Here is a 26,707-nt window from a genome sequence, read left to right on the forward strand (position 1 = left end):
TGCATTTTTCTTTCTTTTACTGTCACATTGTGAAGTGCCAAATTTAGTTCAATACCATAAAAATATTTCTGTGATGACTCATGTTGATTTTGGCTAAATACGTCATATTTTCACTCAAAAGGGTATGTGATTCCTCTTGATTTATTGTGCACTAATCTTACCCCCAAGCTTACTGAATAAATACTGCAGTTTTCCGATCTTGATTTGAAAAGGTCTATTCGGTAAATGCTCCCAATATTCAATGAAATACAGAATCTTAAAAACAAAAAGATTCCACAATTAATATATAATGTTACAGCTGTACCAATTTGTTTGTCACTAATAATTTGTAAGAAAAACTGTGGATATTATGTTTGAGGTGTTATGTAAATTTTATTTATTACTATCAAATTTCTTAGAGAGCGGATAATAATTTTTTGGATCCTCCATATCCAGGAATTGAACCAGGGATCTCTTACACCAGAGTCAAAGACCTTAACTGCCAGATCACACTGCTCTCTGACAGATCCTGTCCTATAGATTACAAAGAGTGTGATCTTGTGAATTTCAAATTGGGTTTGTATGATAAAGCAATAAATGGATATCACAGCCAAAAGTTAAATGTTTGATATATGTTGAATAACATTGGTAGCAAGTTGAATATATATGAGTCAAAGCCAACTTGACGGGATATGGTAAGCGCTATTTTAAAGTTTTTAAAAAGAAATGGTGGTTAAAAGTCTACCCAGATCATGTCTTTCATTCTGACATGATTCATGAGATGTATGTTTCTCCTGTTGAGTCACATCTGTAAAAAATATTGTTTGTTTGCAGTAGTAAGCAGAAGCAAATTAGGTTCGGTTGGTAGACTGGTTTTTTAACTTCTCGTTCCCAAAATTTCTGGTAAGCGACACAATTTGTGCTATTGGATATTTCAATGAAGGAAATGACCATCATTTCACAAAATAAGATTATATGTGACCTGCTACCACGAAATCAGCGTAAAGTCGCAAGGTGTTAGTCACTCAAAACACCCTGGCTACTGCGTTGGTGTTCACTCGCCTAGGTGGCGGTAAACAAAGAACATCAACTTAGTCATACCAAATATCTTAAAACTACCAACTCAACAAAATGAGTATAAAGTCGCGGTGACTTTACGCTGATTTCGTGGTAGCAGGTCACATATTGAGAAATATTTTTTTAAACAAAAACAAATATTTTGAAAAATTACACCAAGATGGAGTGAAAATGCTTTAGTAGGGTTTATGGCAAACAAACAACTTTTTCAAATGCCTCAGCTTAGGGAGGAACATTACAGCATCTTCATCTCAACTATTAGATGGAGTGGGAACATCAGGTGCTGTTGCTGTTGATTTTAACTCCCTCTCAAACAAGATGATGAGTTCACAATGCTTTGTGTGTGGAAATAAATCAACTGGTACTGCCTTCACGGGCCAGAATGGTAAACCTTTGTGTTTGTTGGATGTTGGCCTGCACAAACTGCAATGATAACAAAAATAGAAATACAAACGTTTTTCATCAAATTTCAAAATGATAAAGTTGTTGTTTTCAAAACCAAAGATTGTAGCGAATTAATTTAAGATTACCAAAATGTCTATATTTAAATAAAATATAAAGCAGGTTTTGAAGGAAATTGAGTGACTTTGTTTTACGCATGTTTGGAAGGAAATTGAGTGACTTTGTTTTTAACCATATCTTTTTTTAAAGATATGGTTCAATGTAGATATTTATACTTATTTGGGATTTTTTTTCAAAACTGGGTGATTTTCCCAAATTCACTTCCTTTCCAAACATGCAACTTTTCATACATTTTTTCATTGTTAGCAATGCATATTGACATCAATCATAGTTCATATTCCATGGTCCCACTAATAGCTTGTGGCTTTGAATGTCATTGTATTTTCTTAGGATGCTTCTTTAAGATTTAAGTAAAGTTCTTGGTCATGTTGGACATGTAAAAGCCACAATCGTGAACACATTTTGGAAAATCAACCAGTTCTGATAAAGACAACTCTCCAGTTAAAAAATAGAATAAAATTTGAACTGAGCTTCAAAGTTATGAATTATTATAATTAAAATAATTAAAATATTGGAATTAAGATTGAAGAGGATACTTACTCAATAAAGTTGACAATGGCATTGTGTGGGTTGCAGGACACATATACCAATCTCCTTAAATTATCACATCTCCTGATTGCCTGCAACACCTTAAAAGCTGTAACATAATTATAGAAACACAATGGATAAGCATCCTGAAACTGGGTACACTATGAGTCACATGTTGAAAAGCAAACACTTTTCTTTAAGGGTGGTCTTAACCCTGGAATTATGGAAACTTTCGGGCTTCATAGCTGCTAAATTATTAGTCTAAAGAATATAAAAGTATACATTTTTAGACTGGAAATGACTTGCTGAATTCATCTGTGAGGTCCAATTTGGGCCAAAATGCTCATTTTTGGAGAAAATCCAAAAAAACAGGTTTTTTGCCCCAAATTTTTTCGTGCATGCAACGTAACAAAAAAATTGTTTGGCCAAAAAAAGTTGCACCAAAAATGGTAAAAAAATGCAAAATTTTCAAAAAAATCATAAAAAAGCCTGATTTTCACCCAAATTTCAAATATTTTTGGTGAAGTTGGTCAAAATTCAAAAAAATGAAAAAACGGTCCCTAGATATTTTTATCTAGTTTTTAAAAATTAATAAAAAAATTTTTTTGGCCAAACAATTTTTTTTTGTTACGTTACCGAAAAATTTGGGCCAAAAACCGCTTTGGGGATTTTCTCCAAAATGAGCATTTTGGCCCAAATTGGACCTCACAGATGAATTCATCAAGTCATTTCCAGTCTACAAATGTATACTTTTATATTCTTTAGACTAATAATTTAGCAGTTATGAGGCCCAAAAGTTTTCATAATTCCAGGGTTCAGACCAACCTTAAGTAAATTCCTTAGATAAGTGCATGCTCTCTGACCTAAAAAAAAAAATATGCACTCGCATTTAGTAGGATGCTAATTTTTTAAGAATTCTGAAAATAACTTCATAACCTGAAGCCAAAAGCTGAAGAGTATGAGATCCCAAATTTGCCATCTCGACAGTCAAATTTCAGTTATCAGCATGTAGACTGATATTGGACTCTGTCAAATTGACATAAGCTGAAAAAGTTATCTTTTCAGTGTCTGGGTAGTGGGTAGAGATTTCAGGTATTTTAATGAAACACTGCATGGCATGCTTTTACCAAGGTGTACAGAGCACCATAAGTCGCAAACCACCATGTTTCCAATTCAATATATAAACAGTGAATTAAGGAACATATATATTTGAGCAGTTACAAAATATGGCAGGTCTTTGCAAATTTTAATCAGCATTGTGTTTGTCCCCTGGATGTTACACACTGATGTATTTGACCTGTCCAGACCCGTCCAGGTATTTAAAAAAAAAATTTAAACAAAAGTTTGCCAAAAAATAATTTGCTTGTCACTTGTTTTGTATTTTTGTTGTTTTTTTGTTTGCTCTTACCAACAATTCTTACTTCACAATGTTGGGGATTTCTTAGCTTCAACATCTCCGATTTGCACAACTCCTAGATTTAAATACCCTATTCATAAGCACCTTACCCAGTTTTTCTTAAACAATCCTTATGACCATCATTTATTCCCGTTCAAATTGATAACATATTTCATTCCAAATCTCCAGATAAGAACTTACTTTCAAAACAACAAAACAAAAAATTCTGGTGACACACATCTCAGATCAAATAATTTGTTATGCAATACATACCTAATCCTGCCCTGGGTGGATCCACTATGCCTATCACATCTTTACAATCTTTCAAGTTATTAGTTATGCTTGGCAACACCTCCTCTGCTTTCCCACGGGAGTAAGTCACATTTGTTAAACCTTGAAGGAATAAGAAATAGCATTGGCTTCTATTAGATGTGTGTGGGTTACCATTAAAGTAACCTTTAAGTAAAGTTTAATAACATTAATTGAAAAGAACATGATGTTGACTTTGAGTGTGTGGTGGGGGGAGAGGGGGGAGAGGGGTGAGATGTTGGATTGTGCTTTTGTAAAAATTAATTGGGGACACACACATGAGAAAATGCTGTTCAATAGGGACACAAGTACTGCATATGCCCAGGTGAAGATGTCCACAGTTGCTGGACTGTGTTGGTAAAATGCAAATAACATAAAAGCTTTTTAAACAATGTTTGCAGACGGGAGTAGAGGTCCATTCTGCACTGGCACAGTAAAAACACTGTAGAGTCTGCAAATATAACTTATGTGTGTCTGCAGTTAGGTGAATAAAACTCAAAAGTGAGGTATAATTGCTGTCTCTTTGCCAGGGTTATGTGTGTGTAGGGTGTGTGTTTGTAATCACCATCAATGACGGCCACACAAATGAGAAAACATAGTGTGGCAATAGACACATGGGAACCGCTGTCATCCATGCTGGAGACAATATATCTCAAATATCAAATAGCATTAAAACACTGTAAATAGAGTATGTCCAGCACATTCTGGGAGATACTGAAAAGATGCTGCAGCCAAATAAAATTGTTTCACTTGCCCAAGATCGCAATAATTGGAGAAATGTGTGATGCGATCAAGCAAAATCTGTCGGAACTCATAAATATTAAATTTTCAGTTTCTTATAGGATAGTGAATAGCATTTGCAAAGCTGCATTTTGCAAAAAACTCCATTGAAATTGAACAACCAGTTCCAAAGATATGAGCAATTGAAGAGTTTCCAAAACAACAGGAAACAAAAGGAAATTATTGCCTTTGTTTGGCTATATCTGAAAATCAATATTTCCGAGTTCTGACTGATTTTGCTTGATCGCATCACATATGTACATGTAATTATAAAGAAATTTCACAAGTGACAATTTTAGGTCAGTGTTGTGTTGTTCTGTGTGAGATGGCAGCTACATGTACTTACCATTAGCCTCTGCATTGAAGACGGCATCATTAATGGCTTGCTGGTTTACCTCTATGCCAATCACTTTATTCACTTGCTGTAGACAGAAAAAAACACACACAAGCAATAAACACCATTGTCAAAGTTCGTCCGATACCAATATTTTTATAGATATCTTAAAAATCACACCTATTTTGGACAATCAAATGTTACAATTACAGTTACTACTTTGATAAAGGTTACTGTACCTTTGCCAGAGATATTCCTATGGTTCCTGTACCACAGCAGATGTCTAACACTGTACTCGTCTCATTGACTTCAGCAAATTCTGCTACAGTCTTGTAGAGAACCTCTGCTGCTTTACTGTTAACTGGAAGATAAATGACATAATGATATCATACTGTACATTTCTAATGTTGATCTTGTTTTCACTTGAGCTCAGTAAATTAGACTAGAATGTTGTAAAGATCTCTACTGCTTTCTCTATACTCTTCATATGCATATTAAACAAACACCTTTGAATGGTGTATAGTGTGTCACACAGATGTGACTGCCTTGCAGTGATCTCCTGGCTATTTGTGAACAGGTATGTACTACATCAAATCCCTGATTGACAATTGATGCTAACTTTGTTGTTGGGTTGTTTTCTATCAAGTGTGCCAAGGCCTGTGTGTTTGTTTACATGCCAACTGGCTGGTAGCCATTGATAGCTTGCTCAATGAAAGTATATCATACGCAGGAAGAAGAATCTTGGTCAACGATTAAGTTACCATGATAGGAATTGCTTTATCTCGTATGGAGGTAACTTGATTTTTGACCAAGATTCTGCTCGCTGCATGTCATAAGGTAAGTGTTCCTATCAGGCTTGCAACATTCATGGATTATCTGTCCAACTAGTGCCAAAAACAAACAAACATTGTAATCCCTATATGCAAATGATGTGTGAATGTTGAATCCATCTTGTCAGCACTTAGTTCACTAAATAGTTGACTGTTGCATGCCAACTGTACAAGCATTTGAGAAATTTAGTTTGTTTCAGATTTCACCGACTAGACTCACAGTGTAAACTTACCTTGAAAGAATGCATCTGGAGATATTCTGAATGAGAGTCCCAGAATGTTTTCAGTAATATGAGGCTGACCAAAGATGAGATCATACTGCTGACTTGAATCATCATCTCTACTGAAATATAACATAACATAACATAACATAAGACAGTATGAATCACTGCTATCATGATAAGAAGAGGCTGTATCAATAACATATGACTACTTTATCTTTGTATGCTCATATACACCATTCAAAATCAAAATCAGACAATTAGGAAAACAAGGTGCAGTGGGCCTATTTTTGCAGTAAGCTAGGGGGTACAAATGGTGGACAAAACATATTTGGCACTTCATAATATGACAGTAATATGAAAAAAGTGTTTGCAATTTCTCGGCACTACTTTTGGACAAATTGACACTTGGCAACATAAACATAGATCTCTTACACAAGACATATCCCATGCTTGATCATGTCTTTCATACAGATTTGTGTTCAGGTTAAACATTTACGCTTGTGTTAGCATTGATAACCCGGAATAATAAACTGAGCCATCCATAAATAAATGGCAACTCTCTTTGGACAACTTTGATTTGAAAAGGTGTATGGTTTATGTTTTATTCCTGACTTGGTATTATTATGGTCTTTTGAGACAAAAAATCTGATTTTCGCTGAATTTTTCGGGAAAAAAAAAATTTAAATAAAAAAAAAAATCTGCATTTCTTTTTTTTCAAATCGTGCAATTTTACAAATGCGCGCATGAGCTTTGAGACAAACATTTTTTTTTTGCTTTAGCAGCTTAATCTACTTACCTTGATGATGACGTCTGTTGATGTAGAAATAAAGAGGACACTGCTGCTTGTTTACCATCTCCTGATTGGAAGAAATCACTCAACTGTTGTTTCTCTTTCACTATTTCATCCTGAAAGATTTCAACAAATCAACCAACTCAATTATGTTATAACATTGCAATTGGCATCATTAGAAAAGGATTTCGAAAAATAAACCAACTCAAATGTGATAATATTAAAATTGGCATCATAAGGAAGGCTTTGAAAACAAAATATCAAGTTCATTGAATAAGGATGATTATATATGGGGCAACCTTGTGTGTGTTATGTTGTATGTACTTCAACTTATTGCTTGTATCTTGTGTGATAAATATATACGATCTGACAAAAAATGTGAAATATGCCGGCGATATATAAAGGTATCACACAGAAACTACAATGGGTTGGCATGACTCCATAGTACTAGTCATTGTACCTACTTGTGTTAACTGATGTGGATGCATGACAACAATGCCCAGTATATCACCCGTGCTATTGGTTCTCACAGTCAGCATACGCCAATGTCCATGGTGTGTGACAGGATCAAATCCTGACAACTTGGACACGTCTCGGATGTATTGCTGAAAACACTTGACTACATTCTTGGTAGCATTGGATAAATGTAGACAGTTGGATGGTTCAACCACTGATATCTGACCTCCTGTTGGGAACAAATGTATACACAGTTGGGTGATGAACACATTATTATAAACAGTTTGTCTACATATAAACATAACATATTCACTCAATATCAGCCCCTTGCCGCCATTGCTTTTCTCAACAGCAGGACAGCGGCAGGAATCATTCAATTACCAGAAGACACTAACTCTTTGGTTTGATCTGATGGACAACTGGCTCAATGAACTTGTGGTTGTTCGCCGAGGCATTCAAAGCGAGGACAAGATATAATTTTTTACTTTTTACATTCAAAGTGACAACCTTCACAACCTTACCAACTCACTTACCCTTATAACTGCCTAACCTAAAGCCAACTGTTTTCTCTGTATAAAACAACATAAAAAAATTAGAAATAGTCAATTCAAATAAACCAGTTCTTGTATACCAGTGCAAAAACATTTCGAAATCAAAAATTAAGGTTACTTCTGTTATACCCTTTTTAGATTCTTGACACTTCATTGGAGGAATACAAATCATATGACATAAAATACTTTTCTAATTCTACTGTTATCTAATGTTCCTTCACGATGTATTTTCTTTCCTCACCTTTGCCTCCCATTAAAAACTACATTTTTCCTCCTGTAGATTAGATTGTTTTAAGTTGCATCACTGAATGACTTCCACCGTACATTCAATATGTGTATTTGGGGGATATTCCCTAACCCTTCACCACACACATAACATAGGAGTACTTGCTTCTAATATTAAATCCATCAAATTTTTATTTTGTTATACTTTACTCAACATGCTGAAATAATATTAGTAAACTGTCAGGAAAGGATTCTGTCTATTTTATTAAGCAGAAATGCCAAGGTAATGTGAAAGAAATTCCACTTGCAATGTTGGATGTTTAACATGGAGTTCTATGGGGACTTCATGTCTGAATATGACATGACAAAATTGCTCTGTTAACCTGACAACCACAATGTATTTGGCTGTTTCCATTTATGTGTAAGTTAGGACACATATAAACATTACAAATGTGCCAAAAAGTGGGGTTTGAACAAAATGAACCAGTTTCATATTATAAGATCGTACATTATTACATTAGGGGTTGAAAACAACAACATATCACTATCAAAATTAAGATAGGAAAAAAGTGTTTCTAAACAAAATATTTTGCCTAACTACACCACCAAATGATCAAAATTTAATAAGCAAAATAGCCAATTTGATCATAATATCTCATAAATAACTTACTTGATCTATAAGTGTATACTATTATCCTCATGTCAACTGCTAGCGTACATAGGTTAACCATTGATTCACAATTGGACAGCCTCATTCACACAATAAAAGAAATCTCTGGCATTACTTTATCCTATCTTCATTTTGATGTCAGATTTTGTTTTTATCAGATTGCTTTCAAGTTTGCCATTAGTTTGCTTCAAATTCACTAGTACCATTGTGCTTCTTCCTAAAAATGATTTTGATCTGGTTTGGCAAATCACTGATATTCCCTTGAAGAGAAAGTCTTGTTGATAGCACTCATGAATAGAATTAAACAACAAACACAAAAACAAGCGTATCAAATTTTCATTTAATATTCATGTACACACCTTCTCCACTTGGGCTGATTCCAATGGTGAACTCACATTTATTACGATATCCATCAACCACAGGCTGGCAGGGAAAACAACAACATATCACAGTCAATGTTACACATAAAAGCACATTTCTCTTATCATATGTTGATCATCACACTTGTAACAGCTTTATGTAATATATCTTAACATACGCTTGGTACAACACCATAATTGATGAGTTATATATGCAACTTACCGATGGCTTGATATCTTCTAGTGGACAACACATATTACCATGCTTTTCCCTAAAAATGCAAATAAACAGATGAAAAATACAACTTCTATATTGCATGTATAAGGAATTTGAACACCTGTTTCACTATACAAAGAACCCTTTATCACAAACAATAAAAGGCAGACAGAATAGGAATTAGAATCAATAGTATCATTCTTCATGTTAAAATAACATTTGAAAACATAAAAATTAAATGATGTTTATGTTCAAGTTTTGTTGCGATTATTCTACTGGTCTGTTATCTTTTTCATCCATGGTTATTCCTTTCACTAGCAAGTAAGTATATCTTAGTAAGATTTGGTGTTAGAAGTTAATGGCTGGATATGATTTTGTTGTAGATCAAATAACAAAATGTATCAACACACATGTATGCCATTTGAGGCCATGCATGACAAACAAAAAAACAGCAAATGCATTGATATATGTCATTTGAACATCAACAAAATCACATCAAATCATTAACCTAATTCATAAACGTCATAAAATGAAGCTTAAACTGCCTTATAAAAAGCTAAAAATCCTGATATCAAAAGCAAAGATATTTCTCGCCAGTGGCCAAAAAACATCACCTTCAACTGAAGTGACCTGTGGTAGGCCTGTGCACTAACAGATATCAGTTGAAATCCATTCACCCCCCTCCCCCATGAAAGACATGGCCTTTATCTTCCACACAAGAGGTGTACATTTTAAATGGGTTACCTGGATGGGTCACGCCATTTGAAATCTACACCCCCTGTGTGGAAGATAAAGGTCATGTCTTGCACAGGGAGTGTATGGATTTCAACTGGAATAGCCCATTGCTATAAAGGTCATGTCTTGCACAGGGGGTGTATGGATTTCAACTGGAATAGCCCATTGCTATAAAGGTCATGTCTTGCACAGGGGGTGTATGGATTTCAAATGGAATAGCCCATTGCCAGCAAATATTGGTTCTCTAACATCATTAAATTTAAGGACTTTCACAATGAAAGTACTAATATACCCATCACATTCAGCTGATATAACAAAGAATACTTACGGTATCCAAGATGGATTCCTTATCATCAATGTCTTAGATCCAATTTGTTCTTTTGTTCTTCTGGTGAGGAATTTGAGGAATTCAACCATGCTAGTATGCTTGCTCTTTAGTTGTTCTGCATAGGTCTGTCGCCATAGCGATGTTACTGCATCGTTCAATCTACAAACAAAGAATTTAGCTTTAACTTTCATACACAGGTAACAATCTTTGTCAATTTAGAGTGTTTGGTAGCAAATTTGGTACAAATTGGAGCTAACAAAATTCTACACACGACCTTATCAATCAAATTGTCATAAAAAGATCAGGTTTTGGTGTAGCACTGGCTACATAACTGTGGACTTTCTTTATTTGAGGTGTTTATTACATGTACACAAACACCTGAGGTTCACACCTCTGGTCAAAACTTAGAAATTAGTGGTATTCATTGATACATATCCATTACGGTGGCACAGAGGTTCTCATCAGACAGACAATTGTTACTCTGGTTAGCCATGCAAGGTGTCCCACAATAAAGGTGCTATACTTTGATCAGCTCATAATCGGCGGGAAATGTTAGCCTTTTATCACTACGCCGAAAAATAGATCCACATTAAGAGTAATATATAGTTGACCTGTCTGGTCTATATTGTGTGTGGTAAATAAAATAGGCAAAGTATAGGACTTTAATTAATAATTTGTGATACTTCTGACGAGTTGTCACAAGACAATTCTCGAAAGAAAACATATTGATATTAATCCGCAATGTAATAAGGCCCGCCGATTAAGAGCTGATCAAACTGTAAGATATTCACTATACCTTTTTTTCCATTCCTACATTTTATTTCAATAATTAATCAATAATTAAAAGAACAAATTTTAATAAACGTTGAAAAAAAGCTCTTCTCCAACGTGCCTCTTTAGCTCAGTATTTGGGGTTTTTTTTAAAGATTTTTTTTCAACGTTTATGTGCACTGGCTACTCTGGGTAAAGATTAAAATTGGTTCATCCTATTAACCCAGAGAACTAAGTATAGTAATTTTCAATTCACATAAAAATATCTAAATATGCACTACAATATCAAGCCATATCATACCTATGTTCTGCTGGCATGTCTGATTCTTTGCGTTTCTTAGCATCAGTCTCTGGCCCTTCTTCTTGCTTCCTTTTCAATGCACTCTTTGCCATGGGATCTGCTACTGGTTTGGCTGGCTGGAAAAACAACATCAACACAAAATCATCTTAAATATCATCTCTGTAGACTATCCTGCTTGCAAATGTTCTAATATGTTAAGCAAAATACTGTATAAATTAGGGTTTTTGCACCGTTTGTTTTTTATGGAAATTCAGTTTTGATGCCATTTACACTTGCATATTTTGTTGGTTCACTTGAACATACTTACATTCACAGGAATTAAATATTGCACATTCAAAATAACTTGATCATATTATGATCCTCCTCCTGCAAGTCTCTGTTTGCCTTTCACTGTGCAGACATGCATTTATACATAATGTTTGTTTAATTAAATTGCCTTAATTGACCAGATTGCTTTGTCATCAATCAACACACAAAAATATGATCTATTAAAAACATAACTTCCCTCTTATTCAAATGTGAAATGTGTAAAATTGTAATGATATGGCAAGTAAGCTCTGCACATCTCTTTAAGCTAAGGCTTCTAGATATATGTACAGTTAGCTTAATTGCCCAGTACTCACCACTGCATTCAGCACACTCTTTTTCCATGTATATCCATCCAATACTTTCAAGGCTTTTTGTTTGTCCTCCTCACAGCTTTGAGACAAAACATATTGTTTTACATAGATATTACAATGAGGGACTTATCATTTCTTCATATCAAAGCAGTGCAATCAAAATGAATATTTTATAAAATATTATGATTGACAATTTTGTAAACTCAGATTTGCATAATGAAATGTAACTTTTAGCTCCTTCTTCTGAGGCAGTTTCAAATGTGAAGAAAACAATTATCTACAGTAACATCTCCTTTATATTACATTTATGACCTGCTACCACGAAATCCGCCATAAGTCGCTGTGACTTTATACTCATTTTGTTGAGTTTCAAGATTTTGGGTCTGACCAAGTCTTTGTTTGACATCCTTTGTGAATTGGGGCAAAATGGGCCATTCACTAAGGATAATACTACTGGGTTGTACAGGTGCACGTCAAACAAAGAACATCAACTTAGACTGAATATCTTGAAACTACCTACTCAATGAAATGAGTAAAAAGTCGCGGCGACTTATGGAGGATTTCGTGGTAGCAGGTCACATTTGTACACAGTTTGATGTGTTTTAGGATATTGTTTGGTAGGTATGACTATGCGTTATAAAAGGAATGATACAAAGTTGTGTGCAGTATGTAAACTGTTTGTTTGCAGTGTCCTGACCATTTCTATTGCTGCCCCCTCTTTGAATGAATAACCCACTAGTACCCAGAGAGAAAACAACATCACCACCTTGCAATGCCTTCTTAAACCTCACCTCTTCTCTTTGTCTGTTCTTCAGTTGTCTTCTTTTCTGTCCTTGGGTCTACTTTGTAAAAAAGCATTTTATAAATCCCATTTTTTATGTTTAGTGACTTAGTGGGCATAAAGAACAAACTTACTTGAAAGTAACAAACCCAAAGTTTCCATTTCTTCCCTTCATTGCCTTCAACTTCTTTGGGTTCAACTGCAGCTTAACAAGCATTTTCTTCAATTGCTGTGGAAATAATATAGTGTTATCACCAATTATCATCACTGTCAACTTCAACTTAATCTCACTTGTTCCCCTCCATATAGGTGTATAATGGGAGCTGTTACATGTAGTCAAACAAATGGCAAGTGCCATTGTTTTTAGCAGCCCAATTGTGTGATATATCCTAGTGGCAGTGGATTAAATGTTAAGTGCTTTGAGCAATTTGAAAAGGTACTATTTATGCCAACATGATTTTCAGTACAACTCTGGTATACCCTGCGCACCCTGTGATTTAGGGAATAGGTTAGGGTTAGGATTAGGGTTAGGATTAAAATTAGGGTGGGTTAGTATTACGGTTAGGGTTATACTTGCGTACTTGTGCGCAGGGTATTCCAGAACTATTCCAATTTGTTTCTTGAAATTTCAATACAGGTTTGTGCTTCAAAAAGTGCTTTTTTAATGTGATAACATGGAAGTACATTTAGATATTGCAACTTGATTTACTACAGCAGAAAGTCTGCAATGTTCATCATTAACAGATTTCTTTTTTATAAACAGAACGTTACTATAGATTATAACAAAACAGAAACAAAAGGATCAATTCAAAACAAAACAAGAAACTTACACTGAATCCAAAGTATCGGGGAAGATTTTTAATTTCAATCTTAAAAATTTCCGATGTGAATTCTTCTCCCTTGGTGTAATGATATGGATCTGTGACTGGTTCACTGGCAGATTCACCTTTGACCTCAGCGTCCTCAGTAGATGTTGATGGTTCACTCTCCACATTAGATGCTTCACTTTGAGAGATTGGTGGTGGTTTCGCTTCATCACTTTGAGAGATTGGTTGTGGTTTCGTTTCATCACGTTGACAGGCTGAGGCTGGCGATTTCACTTCACCCTCCACACCATTTCCACTGGAATTTTCCCCTGTATTTACTTCATCACCTACATCTTGATTTTTGTTCAAATCTGCGCTGGAATCAGCCATGTTTTGTGATGATCAGAGGAAATATCTACACACAAAAAAGGAAAAGAAACAAGTATAAAACATTAATCTGTCCCATATGTCAGGCAAACAAGACTTTGATATATTAGCCATACACTGAAATTTATTTCAAATGTTGAAAGGAAAAATCAATTACTCTTTCACTTTATATCAAAATAAAATCTTAAAACTCCTAATTATATTAAAGGAGGATTTCGTGATCCTAGCATCCTCCTTTTATGACATTTTTCAGTAGATATCCACGAAAAAAGCTTATTTCCAAAATTTCAGTTAATTCCGATTTTGCGTCTGTGAGTTATGCATGATTATGTGTATTACACTGAGCGACAATGTGTTGTAATTTCGTTCTGGTGCACCAGAACGAAATTCAAATTTGGCGATATTTTTGCTAAACGAATTAATCTGCAAGAAATATTTGGTAAATAAACATTATGTAGCCAGAGGTGGTATCCAGTGGTGTAAAAATCTCAACTTTTTTTGGGAAAAGTGGGGGATGAGGCTGTGGATCACGAAATGCCCCTTTAATACATGTATGTGTCTATCTGGAGAAATGCAGAACTTTTAAATTAAGAAGACATCGTTACATACTGAAATATGAGTGAGTCAAAGATACATGGTGAGCTCCATTCACTATTACTTGGTTCTATGATATCATTGTCTAGCTTAAAATTGATCTCATTATTTGATATGTTTAATTTTCAATGGATTGACTCTGTAAGGATGCTGCTTGATGATTGGTTTTGTATCACTAACATCTACAATCCCCGAAATATGTCCTTGAAACGCTTTAGGCATCTTGAATGAAATCAATAGTGTATTTTTAATGTGGATAAAAATGTTGAATATTTGGAATTAGAAGAAAGCTGGGCCATCAATTAACACTTTTCCCTTCCCCACCCCCATCATTCAATGTTGCGACACTTTGGAGACACGCTGAACACATTTGCACGTTTCAACATTGCACGGGGAGTGGGGGGACTTATTTTCCCCTAAAGACGCTTTAATGTTTCAAGACATATTTCGGGGATTGTAGGTCTAGGAGATATTTTCTGATTTGGCTTTCCTACTACTTAGCAAGTGTGACATGTGGCTAAACGATAGTGCAAAAAGTTTACCTTTTGCTTGCATTTTATATTCGACTTATCTTGTCACAAAAATCGTGCAATATTGTTAAAAGTGAACTCTGAGAAATCGATGTTTTAGTAAAAAAATGTCAAAATTATGCACAAAACGTCCTTATATTTTAAAACGGTAAGGCTTTCACGCTTGTAAAAGCTGTATCTGGTGCATGGTCTAAATATGCATCTTTTTGCACCAATGAATCTATAATGTCTCCTTTCAGTATCTCAAAAGTGAGATATCATATACCATGAAAACAAACAAATATATTATTTTGTTCATGTGGAATATAATCTCTAAGCTTGGAAGTGATAAACTTATCAAGAATTATCAAGACATGTTTTGCAATTTTCAGAAACATCTTTTCAGCGAGTGGTCCACTAGAAATGTCTCGGAATTCTTTCATGAGTTTTCTTAAGGCCAGAATAATGGGAGAGAACATGGACCTTTTCGAGCATCATTATTTCTGAATTGTATGTCCAAAGTATATAAAACTATACATTTTTAGAAAGGAAATGAGTCAGATTTGTTCAAAAATATTGAGTTTTTTACCCCAATTTTTTTGTGACAACTTAGAAAAAAATCCATTCGGAGTAAAAACAATTCAGTTAGCTTTTCATGAAGAGACATGAACTTAAGGAAGGTATTTTTATTTTTTTGAAAATATTGAAAATAAACATGTGAAAAAAGCAATTTTGTCACTCTATTAAGCTAAAAATATTGGACATAATGCTGTATATTTTTGTTTAAAACAAATATTTTAAAAAAATGAGAAAACCTTCCCAAGACTTTGATGTACTCTAAACGATAGTGCAAAAAGTTTACCTTTTGCTTGCATTTTATTCGAGTTATCTTGTCACAAAAATCGTGCAATATTGTTAAAAGTGAACTCTGAGAAATCGACGTTTTAGTAAAAAAATGTCAAAATTATCCACAAAATGTCTTATATTTTAAAACGGTAAGGCTTTCACCCTTGTAAAAGCTGTATCTGGTGCATGGTCTAAATATGCATCTTTTTGCACCAATCTATAATGTCTGCTTTCAATGCTCAAAAATTCAAAATAATTAAAAAATCTAAGTGGCATTTTCACTGCAAATTTTTGTTTTGTTTACACCACATTTTGCTGGCGTTAACAACATACCGAATACACCTTGACTACGTTGGACATACGCGCAGAGTTGCGAAATGCGCCGCGTAATCACAATATTTCGCATTCGCGCATTACTGACTCATTATTTCCAGCCAATTTACTGTTTAAAAGCTGTCTTGAGCCATGTGACTTTTTAGAGTTGAAAAGAGTGATATAAATCAAGCAAAAATATGAGTAAATATTAGCAAGTTGTATTTTATCAGTTTCAAGTGAAAGAATACATCTTAGTGTTGATAAATATCAAGAAATCTCAAATTCGGGCATGGACGAATGTGTCTTCCATTACTCTGGCCTTAACACCCAAATGCCCTTCCATAGAACTGTCATGTGCTATGTGTTGTAGACTTTGGTACCACAATTTGGTGCACTTCCTTTCACTCTTCATCGGCAGGTGCATCAGGTGGACGCTACTTCCTCATTAGCACACCATCTTATTTGTAAAAACAGACAGAATTTTGTTCTACTTCTTCTAGGGTCAATGCCCTTTGATTGATCTCTGTGAGTTCTGGGTCATTTTGTTGCTGTAGAATTAGCTTGTCTGACTTACCAATACAACTCGGCAAGAACTACAACTGGTAGCCAGCCAAAGTTTCTGATAAATTTTTGAGATCACCCTATTGCATGCTTGGCGGAGTGAATACTGTACGGTATTGTTTGTACAATCCGCCTCTAATAAATGCCCTCTTCCAATTTTTCAATGAAAAATTGACAAAAATGTAAAAATGTCCATGCCATGCTGTGCGCGTAAGCTTTAAACTTGCATCAGTCATGACGGTGACAATCGCTAAATTGCATATAGACAAAACCTATTATGACTCAAACTTCTATCCAGTTTATTGCCTACTTATGGTAGAATTTCACTAATTTCATCAGAATCTTTCTTGATGATGCACTTATGCAGGGCCGGAATTACCATTGGGCCACATGGGCCTGCCCCCCCCCCCAAATTTCCATGTACATGTTCCTTTTTAGCCCCAAAACACCATGTTTTGGACCAAAATATGGTAAAATTGCACGATTTTGCACACTTCGCATGCACTGGCCCTTTACATAGCAAACTTCACCTTCATGCAGAAATTGCATTTTTTGCGCACGCGCATTCACGCAAGTAGCAAAAGCGGAACAAAACATGCTCGTCTCCCTATAAATTGTAATGCTTTTACCACCACTGTTGATAAGGGTGTGAGTGAGTCCTGGGAATTCGAGTCCCGCCCGATAATCCTATTACCCGGCAGGAAATTCCCTGCCCGGTACCAAATTTAAAAAAAAAAAAAAGTTCAAATAAATGATAAAAATTCAATTCTTTTCATATTAAGAGTTACATACCGTATTTCGTCAAATAGTCGTCCCCCTCAAATAAACGCCCCCCACCACTTTTTTCAACCAAGATGTTTCAAAAATGCCAATATTTCCATGCTATCTTGTGTAGTAAGCTTACCAAGTTGCGCACATGGTCGATAATAGCGTCAATAATTGGCGAAAATCTGGATCAGAAACCCGGAAGTGAGCCAGAAGTCAGTGTTTCTAGTTCATAGTTCGTCGTTTTAGCTTAGTTTACCTAATGATTTTAACAGGAATTATCGTTCTAAAATTGACCTTGAATAAACGCCCCCCCCTTGGGAAAATGTAACGCTCGGGGCGTTTATTTGACTAAATACGGTAGATACTTGAACACAGTCCTGTTTTGTTGAATATACCTTTCCAGATTGAAAATCAGCGTCATAAATAAAGCTGAAGTTGTAAGAAGTGAAACAAAAGTCATGTAGTATTTACGTACATTTTAAGCAAGTGTTTCAATGTTTTCTCTCATACGTACCGGACACAGAGCCTGACTAGCCACTCGGCACAAGACTATACCATCTGAGAAAACTACATTCAGTTTTTATGCAATCACATAGGCCCTACACATTTTCATTTTTGTGGTAGATCACTTATACTAGGAATTTCAATTGAATGAACACAACTTTCAAAAGCTGTATTCGATCCAACCGTGATTGTATTTCGCGTATTTCAAATTACAACACGCCGTCGGAACCCATGACCTTGGATACAATGCTAACCAATCGGGAGTTACGCCAGCACAGTCGCACTCGCTGGCATACATCACTTAGTGTACGCAAAAAAACATCACGATATGTCAGGCTGTGTTCATTCACATGAAATTTCCACTGTATAGCCTATTTCATGACTGATGGTAATGAACCTGGCCATTCATAATTTGGATCTGGTTAGAAATAAATAAGTCAAAAGTTATTCTTCAAGCATGCTAACTACAACTTACATGTAGAATGTATGATGATGTTTTAAAGTGGTACCCAACATACGCAGGGAACACTTTGGTAAAACAAAGACAGAGCATTTATATGAATGATGTGAAATCAAAAGGGGTATATTTGAAACAAAAAAATATGGGAAATTTTGTCTTGAGTTGTACAGTTTAAAATTAATGTTTATAAAATAGAAAGCTTGTGAGATATAGTCAAGCCATGATCAATTCCTCAAAATTTGGCAGCACCATCAAGGGGGCTTGGGGTGCTGCTTTCAGTGCTTTCATAATTTCATTAGCCTGGTTTTTAAAGTTTTGAGGTGTTATTGTTTCATTGCTTGCTTTTATGAGTGTTAAATTAATAAATTGCAAGTCACAAGAACATGTTGATCAGCTGAATGCACAATTACAGACACTTTAGCTTTTTGTAGTACACTATGTAGTAGGCCTACAGTATGGGCAGTTATTGGTAGAAGGGGGTCTACAAAATCATTATTTCAAGTAAGTTGTGCAAATATTGAAAACAAAATTGGCATCTAATATAAAACAAACAAACAAAAACAAGATTATCTGAAATTTTGATAAAAGAAAATCCTTTTATTTCATATTTTACTTAATTTACTTATTTTACCTTATTTTACCACGGTAAATTAAGATGGCGGTAAATTGCCGGTAATTTACCATGTAAATTCACCGGTAATTTACCGACTCACAACACTGACGGTACCATAGAAAATCACATGTGAAAGTTTTAAAATCAAGCATGATATTAATCTCGATTAATGGAATCGATGCATGCAAAAATAGTTGAGTAGATATCGTAGACATAGACTTTAGTAAATTATTAAGCTTTCTTTTCGGGTCTTATTGCCGACCAACCTGCCAGGGTCAACGAACTCTACCATTTTCAAAACAACGATCTTCTAGCCTTCGTGCGGGAGCATGGGGAGGGGAGAGGGCTAGATAATTCAGCTAAAGTTAATTTTTTATTACTTTCGTGGTCCAGTTACGCACTGGTAAATTGCGATCACATAGAAGTGACAAGATCGCCTACTATGTGCCGCCCCTACAAACAATGCCTGGACCGGGTCAACTGAAGTTGAGTTGTTGTTGACAAAAAGTCAGTGTGTTAATTTATCAATGTGATTGTTTATCTCTTCTGTGTGTACGACTGTACGCTTGGTGAACAGCTCGGTCTCGGACCACGGAAGTATTAAATCAAAAATTAACTTTATTAAAGTACTAAATACACAAGCGGCTAGAGGACGCAGGGGTAACCTTGTCAATCAGATACTTCATCTATTGTGTCTATGTGATCGAGATCGTGGATGAGGTATGGCGGCACGCTTTTATACTTTACGATTCAGCCAGGTACCTGGTAGACTGGATTCAGCAGCAGGATGTCATGACTTTATTTATTCTTTATGATTACGATTTAAAAAACAACCCGGGGGTACTCAAGTTTGGTTTTGGTAGGGACGTGCCGCTGAGATTTTGGAAGTGGACCCATAAATATACCAATTTTTCAAGAAATTTGGACCCATTGATATACCAAAAGTCAAAATTTTCGACCAAAATTGTCTTAGTTTGTACAAATTTCCCAAAATTTTGCGATAATTATAATAATAATATTAATAACACTATAGCCAATATTATTATTTTTTATGTATGTTTTGTGATATATGAAATAAAACAAGAATGAATTATTTTAACATTGTGATAACTTTCCATGGCACACATTATCATTACATTATAATTTTTTATTTCATTTCAAATTGTAATATTTTATATTTATTTTATTCCATGCAAGTTTATGTGCACGAGTTAAACTTGTCATTTCGCACAGTGGTGCTCTGCTATGCAGATCGATTTGCCGTCGCGTCGGTGGGATAATTGCCTATCGATTGCAGTGTTGTAGTCCTCGAGTACTGTCCTCGGCCTCGAGGACAGGTTTTGAGGTCCTTGATCCTCGGACATGTAGTCCTTGGCCTCGGACATGTAGTCCTTGGCCTTGGCCTCGGACCTCAAAGTTATTGGTCCTCGACAACAAGGACCCGACAAGGACAGGCAATCATCAAAAATACAGGCAAATGTTTAAAAAGTGAAAGAGTACAATCTGCTGTTTAGTTATAAATTAAAACTTTTTAGAAAAACATGACAATGATAGCTTTTTATTGTACCTGATTGAAATGCAAAAAAGTATGTCAATATTTTGGTGCACTCTTAACTACATGTAGGCCTATCATCTTTGCTCTTTGCAAAACATGTACATGGAGGCCAAATATGTGGTTTTATATTAAGATTCCACTCAGCCAATATGATTCCTAAAATAGGAATATCGAATAGACACAAGAGGTTCTTTAGATAAACACAGCCAAAAAGAAAGTCTCCAGTAGTTCCATCCCCATTTAATCAGATTCTGATGAGTTTATGGCAAAATAATTTATATAATAATTGTCTATACACTCTGCTTCGAAGAGTGATACCAAATTTAATATCAAAAGTTTAATCATCGTGAGCATAGAAACATTTGTTTGGAAATTCATGCAATTTTAAAAATGACATAGGAATTGTATCACGTAGCAGAGCTAGCGTGAGTGCCAAGAATTACGTCGCCTGAATAGGCCGGCAGGTTAAAGGTTTGCCCATGCATTTCAAAATGCAAATCAACTACCCCGCTCTTTCAATTGTGCGCAGGCAAGTGTACAATGATTCCTGTACGGGCATGCTTCAGGCCACATAATAAGCTGATACCATGCATTGATTTTTGCGTGGTCAATTCGTAATTTGTCATTTTTAAAATTGCACGAATTTCCAAACAACGGCTCCTTTGCTCATGATGATTAAACTTTTGATATCAAATTTGGTATCAATCTTCGCAGGAAGGTGTATAGAAAATTATTATATAAATTATTTTGCCATAAACTCATCCGAATCTGATTAAATGGGGATGGCACTACTGGAGACTTTCTTTTTTGGCTGTGTTTATTTTAAGAAACTCATTGGACGCTACTGTAGGAGGTGTTTCGATTAATAACTGTGATCAAATGAATTTTATCTATTATTAATCTCATCAGCTACATTTTGCTGTGTTTGATCTTAAGATAGATCAGTGCCCATTTTTGGCTGCTTTGTCATATACCACTTAACTGTCTAGCTTTTGACATTAAAATGGTATATAGATATGTGGATTGCGGATCAAACACACATAAAGTGTGTTATAGTGTAATCTTCACTACTTGTCTAGATAAGGGAATAACCCAAAAGTTCGATGAAGTCCTATTAACGAAAGTCCTTCCATTAGGGAGGAAGGGGAGTCGAAAAGTCAGATTACGTTTGTAAAAAAAAGTTGTAAAACATCGGTCAAAGATGATCTTTTTTAAGGATTTAATATATAGTTTTAAAATTCTAGTATTTTATTGAAATTTTACAGTGGTTGCTTCAAAATAATTTTAAATCAATATAGTGTGCAGTACTCGCAACCTGCAACTTGTAAGTTAATTTTGTAAGCAGCTGTGCCGCACTTTGATTCTTTTTTATTTGAAAATCCAGCAAGTCCTAATTAATTTTTTTGTGCCAAAAAAGGTAGAAGGAAGAAAATATTTAAAAATAAAATAGAATATTTGTTTCTTCCATAAACGTTAGGGTGCATCAAGTGCCCCTCATTTCAACCATATTTTTTGCTCCTAGTGTCAAACTGTGCCATTTAACTAGAAATCATCCCCTCCAAATTTAAATTCAATCGGAGGTCGGGAAGGGGGTCCACCGTGAGCTTAAAGTTCGGACAGAGGCAACCAGTAAAAGTCCGGCCAGCAGCTATTGTATTATGTATACAGTTATACACACACATTAATAGCTGCCTTTAGTGAAAGTTTTTATAGTACTTCAAATCTCAGACAATACTCAATAAAATGCAAATCCATTTGAACTAATCAAAAAGGCAGCTATTTTCAGACATATCTGAAGTCATAATAATAGCTGCCATGTGCATGTTTCTCTATTAACAGCCGTTTCTGCATGGAAAATGGGTCCATCGCGCACTACAAGTTTGTGCATGGTAGGTGCTTTTAACATTATTATTATGACTTCAAATATGTTTGAAAATAGCTGCCTTTTTGCTTAGTTCAAATCGATTTGCTTTTTATTGAGTATTGTCTGAGATATGAAGTAATATAAAATCTTTCCCTAAAGGCAGCTATTAACCTGTATAACTGTATACATAATACAATAGCTGCCGGCCAAACTTTTCCTGGTTGCCTCTGTCCGAACATTAAGCTCACGGTGGACCCCCTTCACGACCTCCGATTGAATTTAAATTTGGAGGAGATGATTTTCTAGTTAAATGGCACAGTTTGACACTAGGAGCAAAAAATATGGTTGAAATGAGGGGCACTTGATGCACCCTAATAAACGTGATCAATATCCTAGCATTGTCGCACTGTAGAAAATAAATTTCTACAGTCCATGGTCGCACCTCCATCCACCATAGCGACGGCACTGTATCCTATGAATACAGGTTGGATTGTTAGATATTTGACACATACGTAAGAGGGGAGGGTGGAGGGGTTAGCGTTTTAGCGAAAGGACTTTCGTTTATAGACTTCATCAAACTTTTGGATTGTTCCCTAAGACTAAGAAACAAATCGATATAAATGAACAAGTTTGAAAATACAACATAGGTCTACTTGGGTTTTGTTGGTTGAAACTAGGATAACGAGCCCATTTTAGGCATGTTTATTTTATTAAATTATAAATAGGCTTACTGTGCAGCGTTATTAAAAGTGCATATAAAATTGCCTTATGTTGACGACAATATGACCCCCCCCCCTCGATAGGGCGGTTTAGTATGGTTCATTATTATGAAAGTCCTTGGTCCTTGGCCTTGGCCTCGGAGACAAAAGTCCTTGGCCTCGGAGGGTTGTCCTTGGCCTCGGACACCATGTCCTTGGCCTTGGCCTCGGCCTCGGACACCAAGTCCTTGGCCTTGGCCTCGGACATGAGGTCCTTGACTACAACACTGATCGATTGCATTGATCATGAATAAACGTATTAGTGATGTCACTGGCTTTAAACTTTGGTGGACAATTAATTCAATAGAATGACCCATGTTGATTGACAAGGTTACCCCTGTGTCCCCTAGCCGCTTGTCTAAATACTACTATGCAGAATGAGTATGCCATTGTATGCCTAGTCCTGCCAGCAAGACTTCAGTCTTTATCATAAACATAATGACATCTACTGACCTGAAGTCTTGCAGCTGTACATAGGGATGCACTGTACGTTTAAGAATATCCAAACTTCAAGCATCAAGAAATATACCTTGTATTTGTCAGTTTTACCTCAGAGATGCTGTAGACCCTCTCTACACAGTGAGAAACATGACAAGTAGAATGCTGCTCAATATGATAAATCCAAATCATGAAAATCAAGACATTTTGCAGAGCAATATTTTGACCACTTTTGCACTAAGTAAATTACTCCCATGAAGATTGCAGGTTTTGCCAACCCTGGGAATTTTGAACCCACTAAAAAGATGAGATCAATGTTGATCAATTCAGCATCGAAGTGGTTACGTAATTCTCTTGGTTACCGGATCACGCTACTTTGGTATGCCTTCGAGTGCCATATACTAGGTATGCTAGGTGAATTCAAATTTCCCATCAAACTGCATCATTTTACATATCAAATTAAAGCCCTTGAGTAAAGAAAGCCAAAACTGAAAACATTTTTGTCATAGCACATTCCGTAACAAAGTTACATCTTGTCAAAGATTGACTTTCATCAAAAAGATTCTGCTAGCAAAATTCCCCAAAAGCGGCATTTAGGGGTGTTTCTAGATCTTAGTCTCATGGCGATAGCAGCTTTTTTTAATGGAACTGCTATCAAAATCCTCTAAAATTCCATGTGCGACTTGATTATCACCATAAAAAATCATATATTTGGGTCAAGTGAAGTATAGAAAACATATTTATGTAGGTTTCCTTCACCGACCTATCCTCGAAAAAAATTCAAATTTCTATGTAAATATGCATTGTGTTTGGGCCCCGGTCTCGGCGAATTGCGCTGACTAGCAAATGTGTTAACTAAGGTGTGCCTGGGATACCTACATATACTTTATGTGGTGATCATTTCGATCGTGGTTCATTACTCTAGCGCGTGATCCCGTTGACGTCATAGTAACATTACGTAACTTCGATACTGAATTACCTCAACTTTGGGAGTATAGACTAGTACAGTGGGATTAAAATCATCCAAGCACGCCCAAACCCTGGTACAATGGGATTAAAATCGTCAGTGCATGCCCAAACTGTCCTTAGTCTTAGAGTTCCTCAGCTGCATCCTTAGAGAGCCCAAAATGAGCCCACATATTGTGATGTTTCTTATTTGTGGAAAAGATAATAATAGAGTGAACTGTAACTCTAGGTACGACGAGTTACAGTTACTGGAACCAATTGTATGCCATGCAGCCAGGCATGTATTGTATGCTGTGTGTGCATGTGTGCATGCAGTGCACGGCCACGGCCCATCATTCATGGCATGCATGACCGCCCTTTAGACTTAGTTTTGGCAAGTTGGCATCCAACCGCAATGCCTATAAAAAATAAATAGATGCCTTGCTGCTTTGCATGTCATTGATTGCTGGCTTTGCCCCTCTGTTTTTTGCTTACTAAGACTTACTATTGCGTCGTTGATTGAGGGATATCTACTGTAGTTAACCCAATTATGATGGCAATATCTTTGCTACGAAATTGTCTTCATGCCGTCACAGGGCGCTGCCATTTTTATTATCATAATGCAGCGAAGTTCTAAAATTCTGTGTAGCAGTCGATAGGGATTACCAGGGATTACAATCTTTTGACTAATGCTTACTGAGTATGAGTTTTCTGGCCTCGATTTCGCATCAGCGGGAATTTCTCGCTGGTAACCAGAATAAAAAGCTGTTCATGTTCATTGCCATTGCAATAAAAGATCGTCTGAACGTTGAGAATCAGGTCAGAAATTTCCTGTTGCCACATTAGGTATTTTAAGAAAATAAAGTTAGTGCGTAAATAAAGTAAAATAGAACAACAACATATTAAATGATGAAAAATATTTTAAATAAGACTAAAAATTCATCAATAACGTTTAAGAAAATATACTACCATGATAACCCATATGTCATGCAAATGACGAGCCAAAAGCCAATTTGATATCAAGGGAGGGGGGACAGGGGCTTGGATGGTAGTTTTTTTTGCTCCACCTCAGTCAGACAAAAAAAAATTGCTCCACCTCAGAACAGAAAAAAAAAGATTTGGTTTCAAGGGTGAAAAAAAAAATTGTCACAGTTAGTGAAGAAAAATTGACCTCATATATCATTTTAGCTTTCAAATTGTAAATTTTCTCTTATTAATTAATTAATTTATTTATTTATTTATTTATTTATTTATTTATTTATTTATTTATTTATTTATTTATTTATTTATTTATTTATTTATTTATTTATTTATTTATTTATTTATTTATTTATTTATTAAGACTGATTTTTTTAACTGATCCCAGAAAGTTAGGATTATTATTATTTATTATTATTATTATTATTATTATTATTATTATTATTATTATTATTATTATTATTATTATTATTATTATTATTATTATTATTATTTTTGCTCATAATTATGTTTCTTTTTAAAGAAAACTTACCCTCCGAGGCATCCCCTTTTATAGCTTTGTTTAACGTTTGAGCAGTGGCGGCACCAAGTAGGGGCGCTTTTGGGTGAAATTTACCCAGTCAGAACTCTTGCTCTACAGTTTGTCCACTCTGAAGTACGTACAAAGTGACAACGCGCGCGTGTACAGCGCGTTAACAGTGCGTAGTGCTGCGTCTCTGCTGCAGGTATGCGTCCGGGGTATGCGTGCCTTCAAAGTCGGCACAATTAATGTGTGCGTCCGCGTCGGTACTTTGTACTTCAGAGTAGACTGACTGTAGTTCTCCAGTTTCCCCCAAACCCACGAAAATGTTCACTTTTTGCGATGATTTTTGTTGATTTTGCCTCAACCACCCCCCCCCCTCGAAAAAATTCCTGTGCCGCCGCCACTGCTCAAAGCAGTAATTTCAATTCAAAGGGTAATTTTTTGGGGCAAAATTGGCACGTATATAAGCTGCGCCATGCAGGGGGATGTCAGGGGGGGAA

At 35.6% G+C, this 26,707-nt stretch overlaps 1 protein-coding gene across 2 annotated transcripts; it reads right to left on the bottom strand.

Moving 5' to 3' along the window:
- Positions 1 to 49: 49 nt before the first annotated feature.
- On the bottom strand, positions 50 to 25,352 carry LOC140151160 (tRNA (uracil-5-)-methyltransferase homolog A-like). Of its 2 annotated transcripts, none has more exons than XM_072173392.1 (17): positions 25,212 to 25,352; positions 13,614 to 14,004; positions 12,918 to 13,012; positions 12,006 to 12,081; positions 11,383 to 11,498; positions 10,311 to 10,469; positions 9,254 to 9,302; positions 9,031 to 9,094; positions 7,759 to 7,794; positions 7,234 to 7,454; positions 6,776 to 6,885; positions 5,989 to 6,095; positions 5,165 to 5,286; positions 4,938 to 5,013; positions 3,776 to 3,895; positions 2,119 to 2,215; positions 50 to 1,479 (listed from the first exon to the last, which is right to left on the bottom strand). In XM_072173392.1, the coding sequence occupies exons 2-17, from the start codon at positions 13,977 to 13,979 to the stop codon at positions 1,308 to 1,310; spliced, it is 1,986 nt and encodes a 661-aa protein (XP_072029493.1). In that variant the 5' UTR covers positions 13,980 to 14,004; positions 25,212 to 25,352; the 3' UTR covers positions 50 to 1,307. The 2 variants fall into 2 exon arrangements, with proteins under 2 accessions (XP_072029493.1, XP_072029484.1); XM_072173383.1 differs by having other exon boundaries at positions 5,989 to 6,098.
- Positions 25,353 to 26,707: the final 1,355 nt, after the last annotated feature.

The sequence above is a fragment of the Amphiura filiformis genome, chromosome 1 (genome assembly GCF_039555335.1).
Source record: "Amphiura filiformis chromosome 1, Afil_fr2py, whole genome shotgun sequence".
Classification (NCBI taxonomy): Eukaryota; Metazoa; Echinodermata; class Ophiuroidea; order Amphilepidida; family Amphiuridae; genus Amphiura; species Amphiura filiformis.

What these genes read in the sequence shown, in the direction of transcription:
- LOC140151160 (XM_072173383.1), bottom strand. Translation starts at nt 13,979, where the DNA reads ATGGCTGATTCCAGCGCAGATTTGAACAAAAATCAAGATGTAGGTGAT. An exon ending in AATCAGCCCAAGTGGAGAAG is followed by an intron (nt 7,795 to 9,030) that starts GTGTGTACATGA and finishes TGTTTTATACAG; the next exon opens with AGAAAACAGTTGGCTTTAGG. An exon ending in TAGGTTAGGCAGTTATAAGG is followed by an intron (nt 7,455 to 7,758) that starts GTAAGTGAGTTG and finishes TGTTCCCAACAG; the next exon opens with GAGGTCAGATATCAGTGGTT.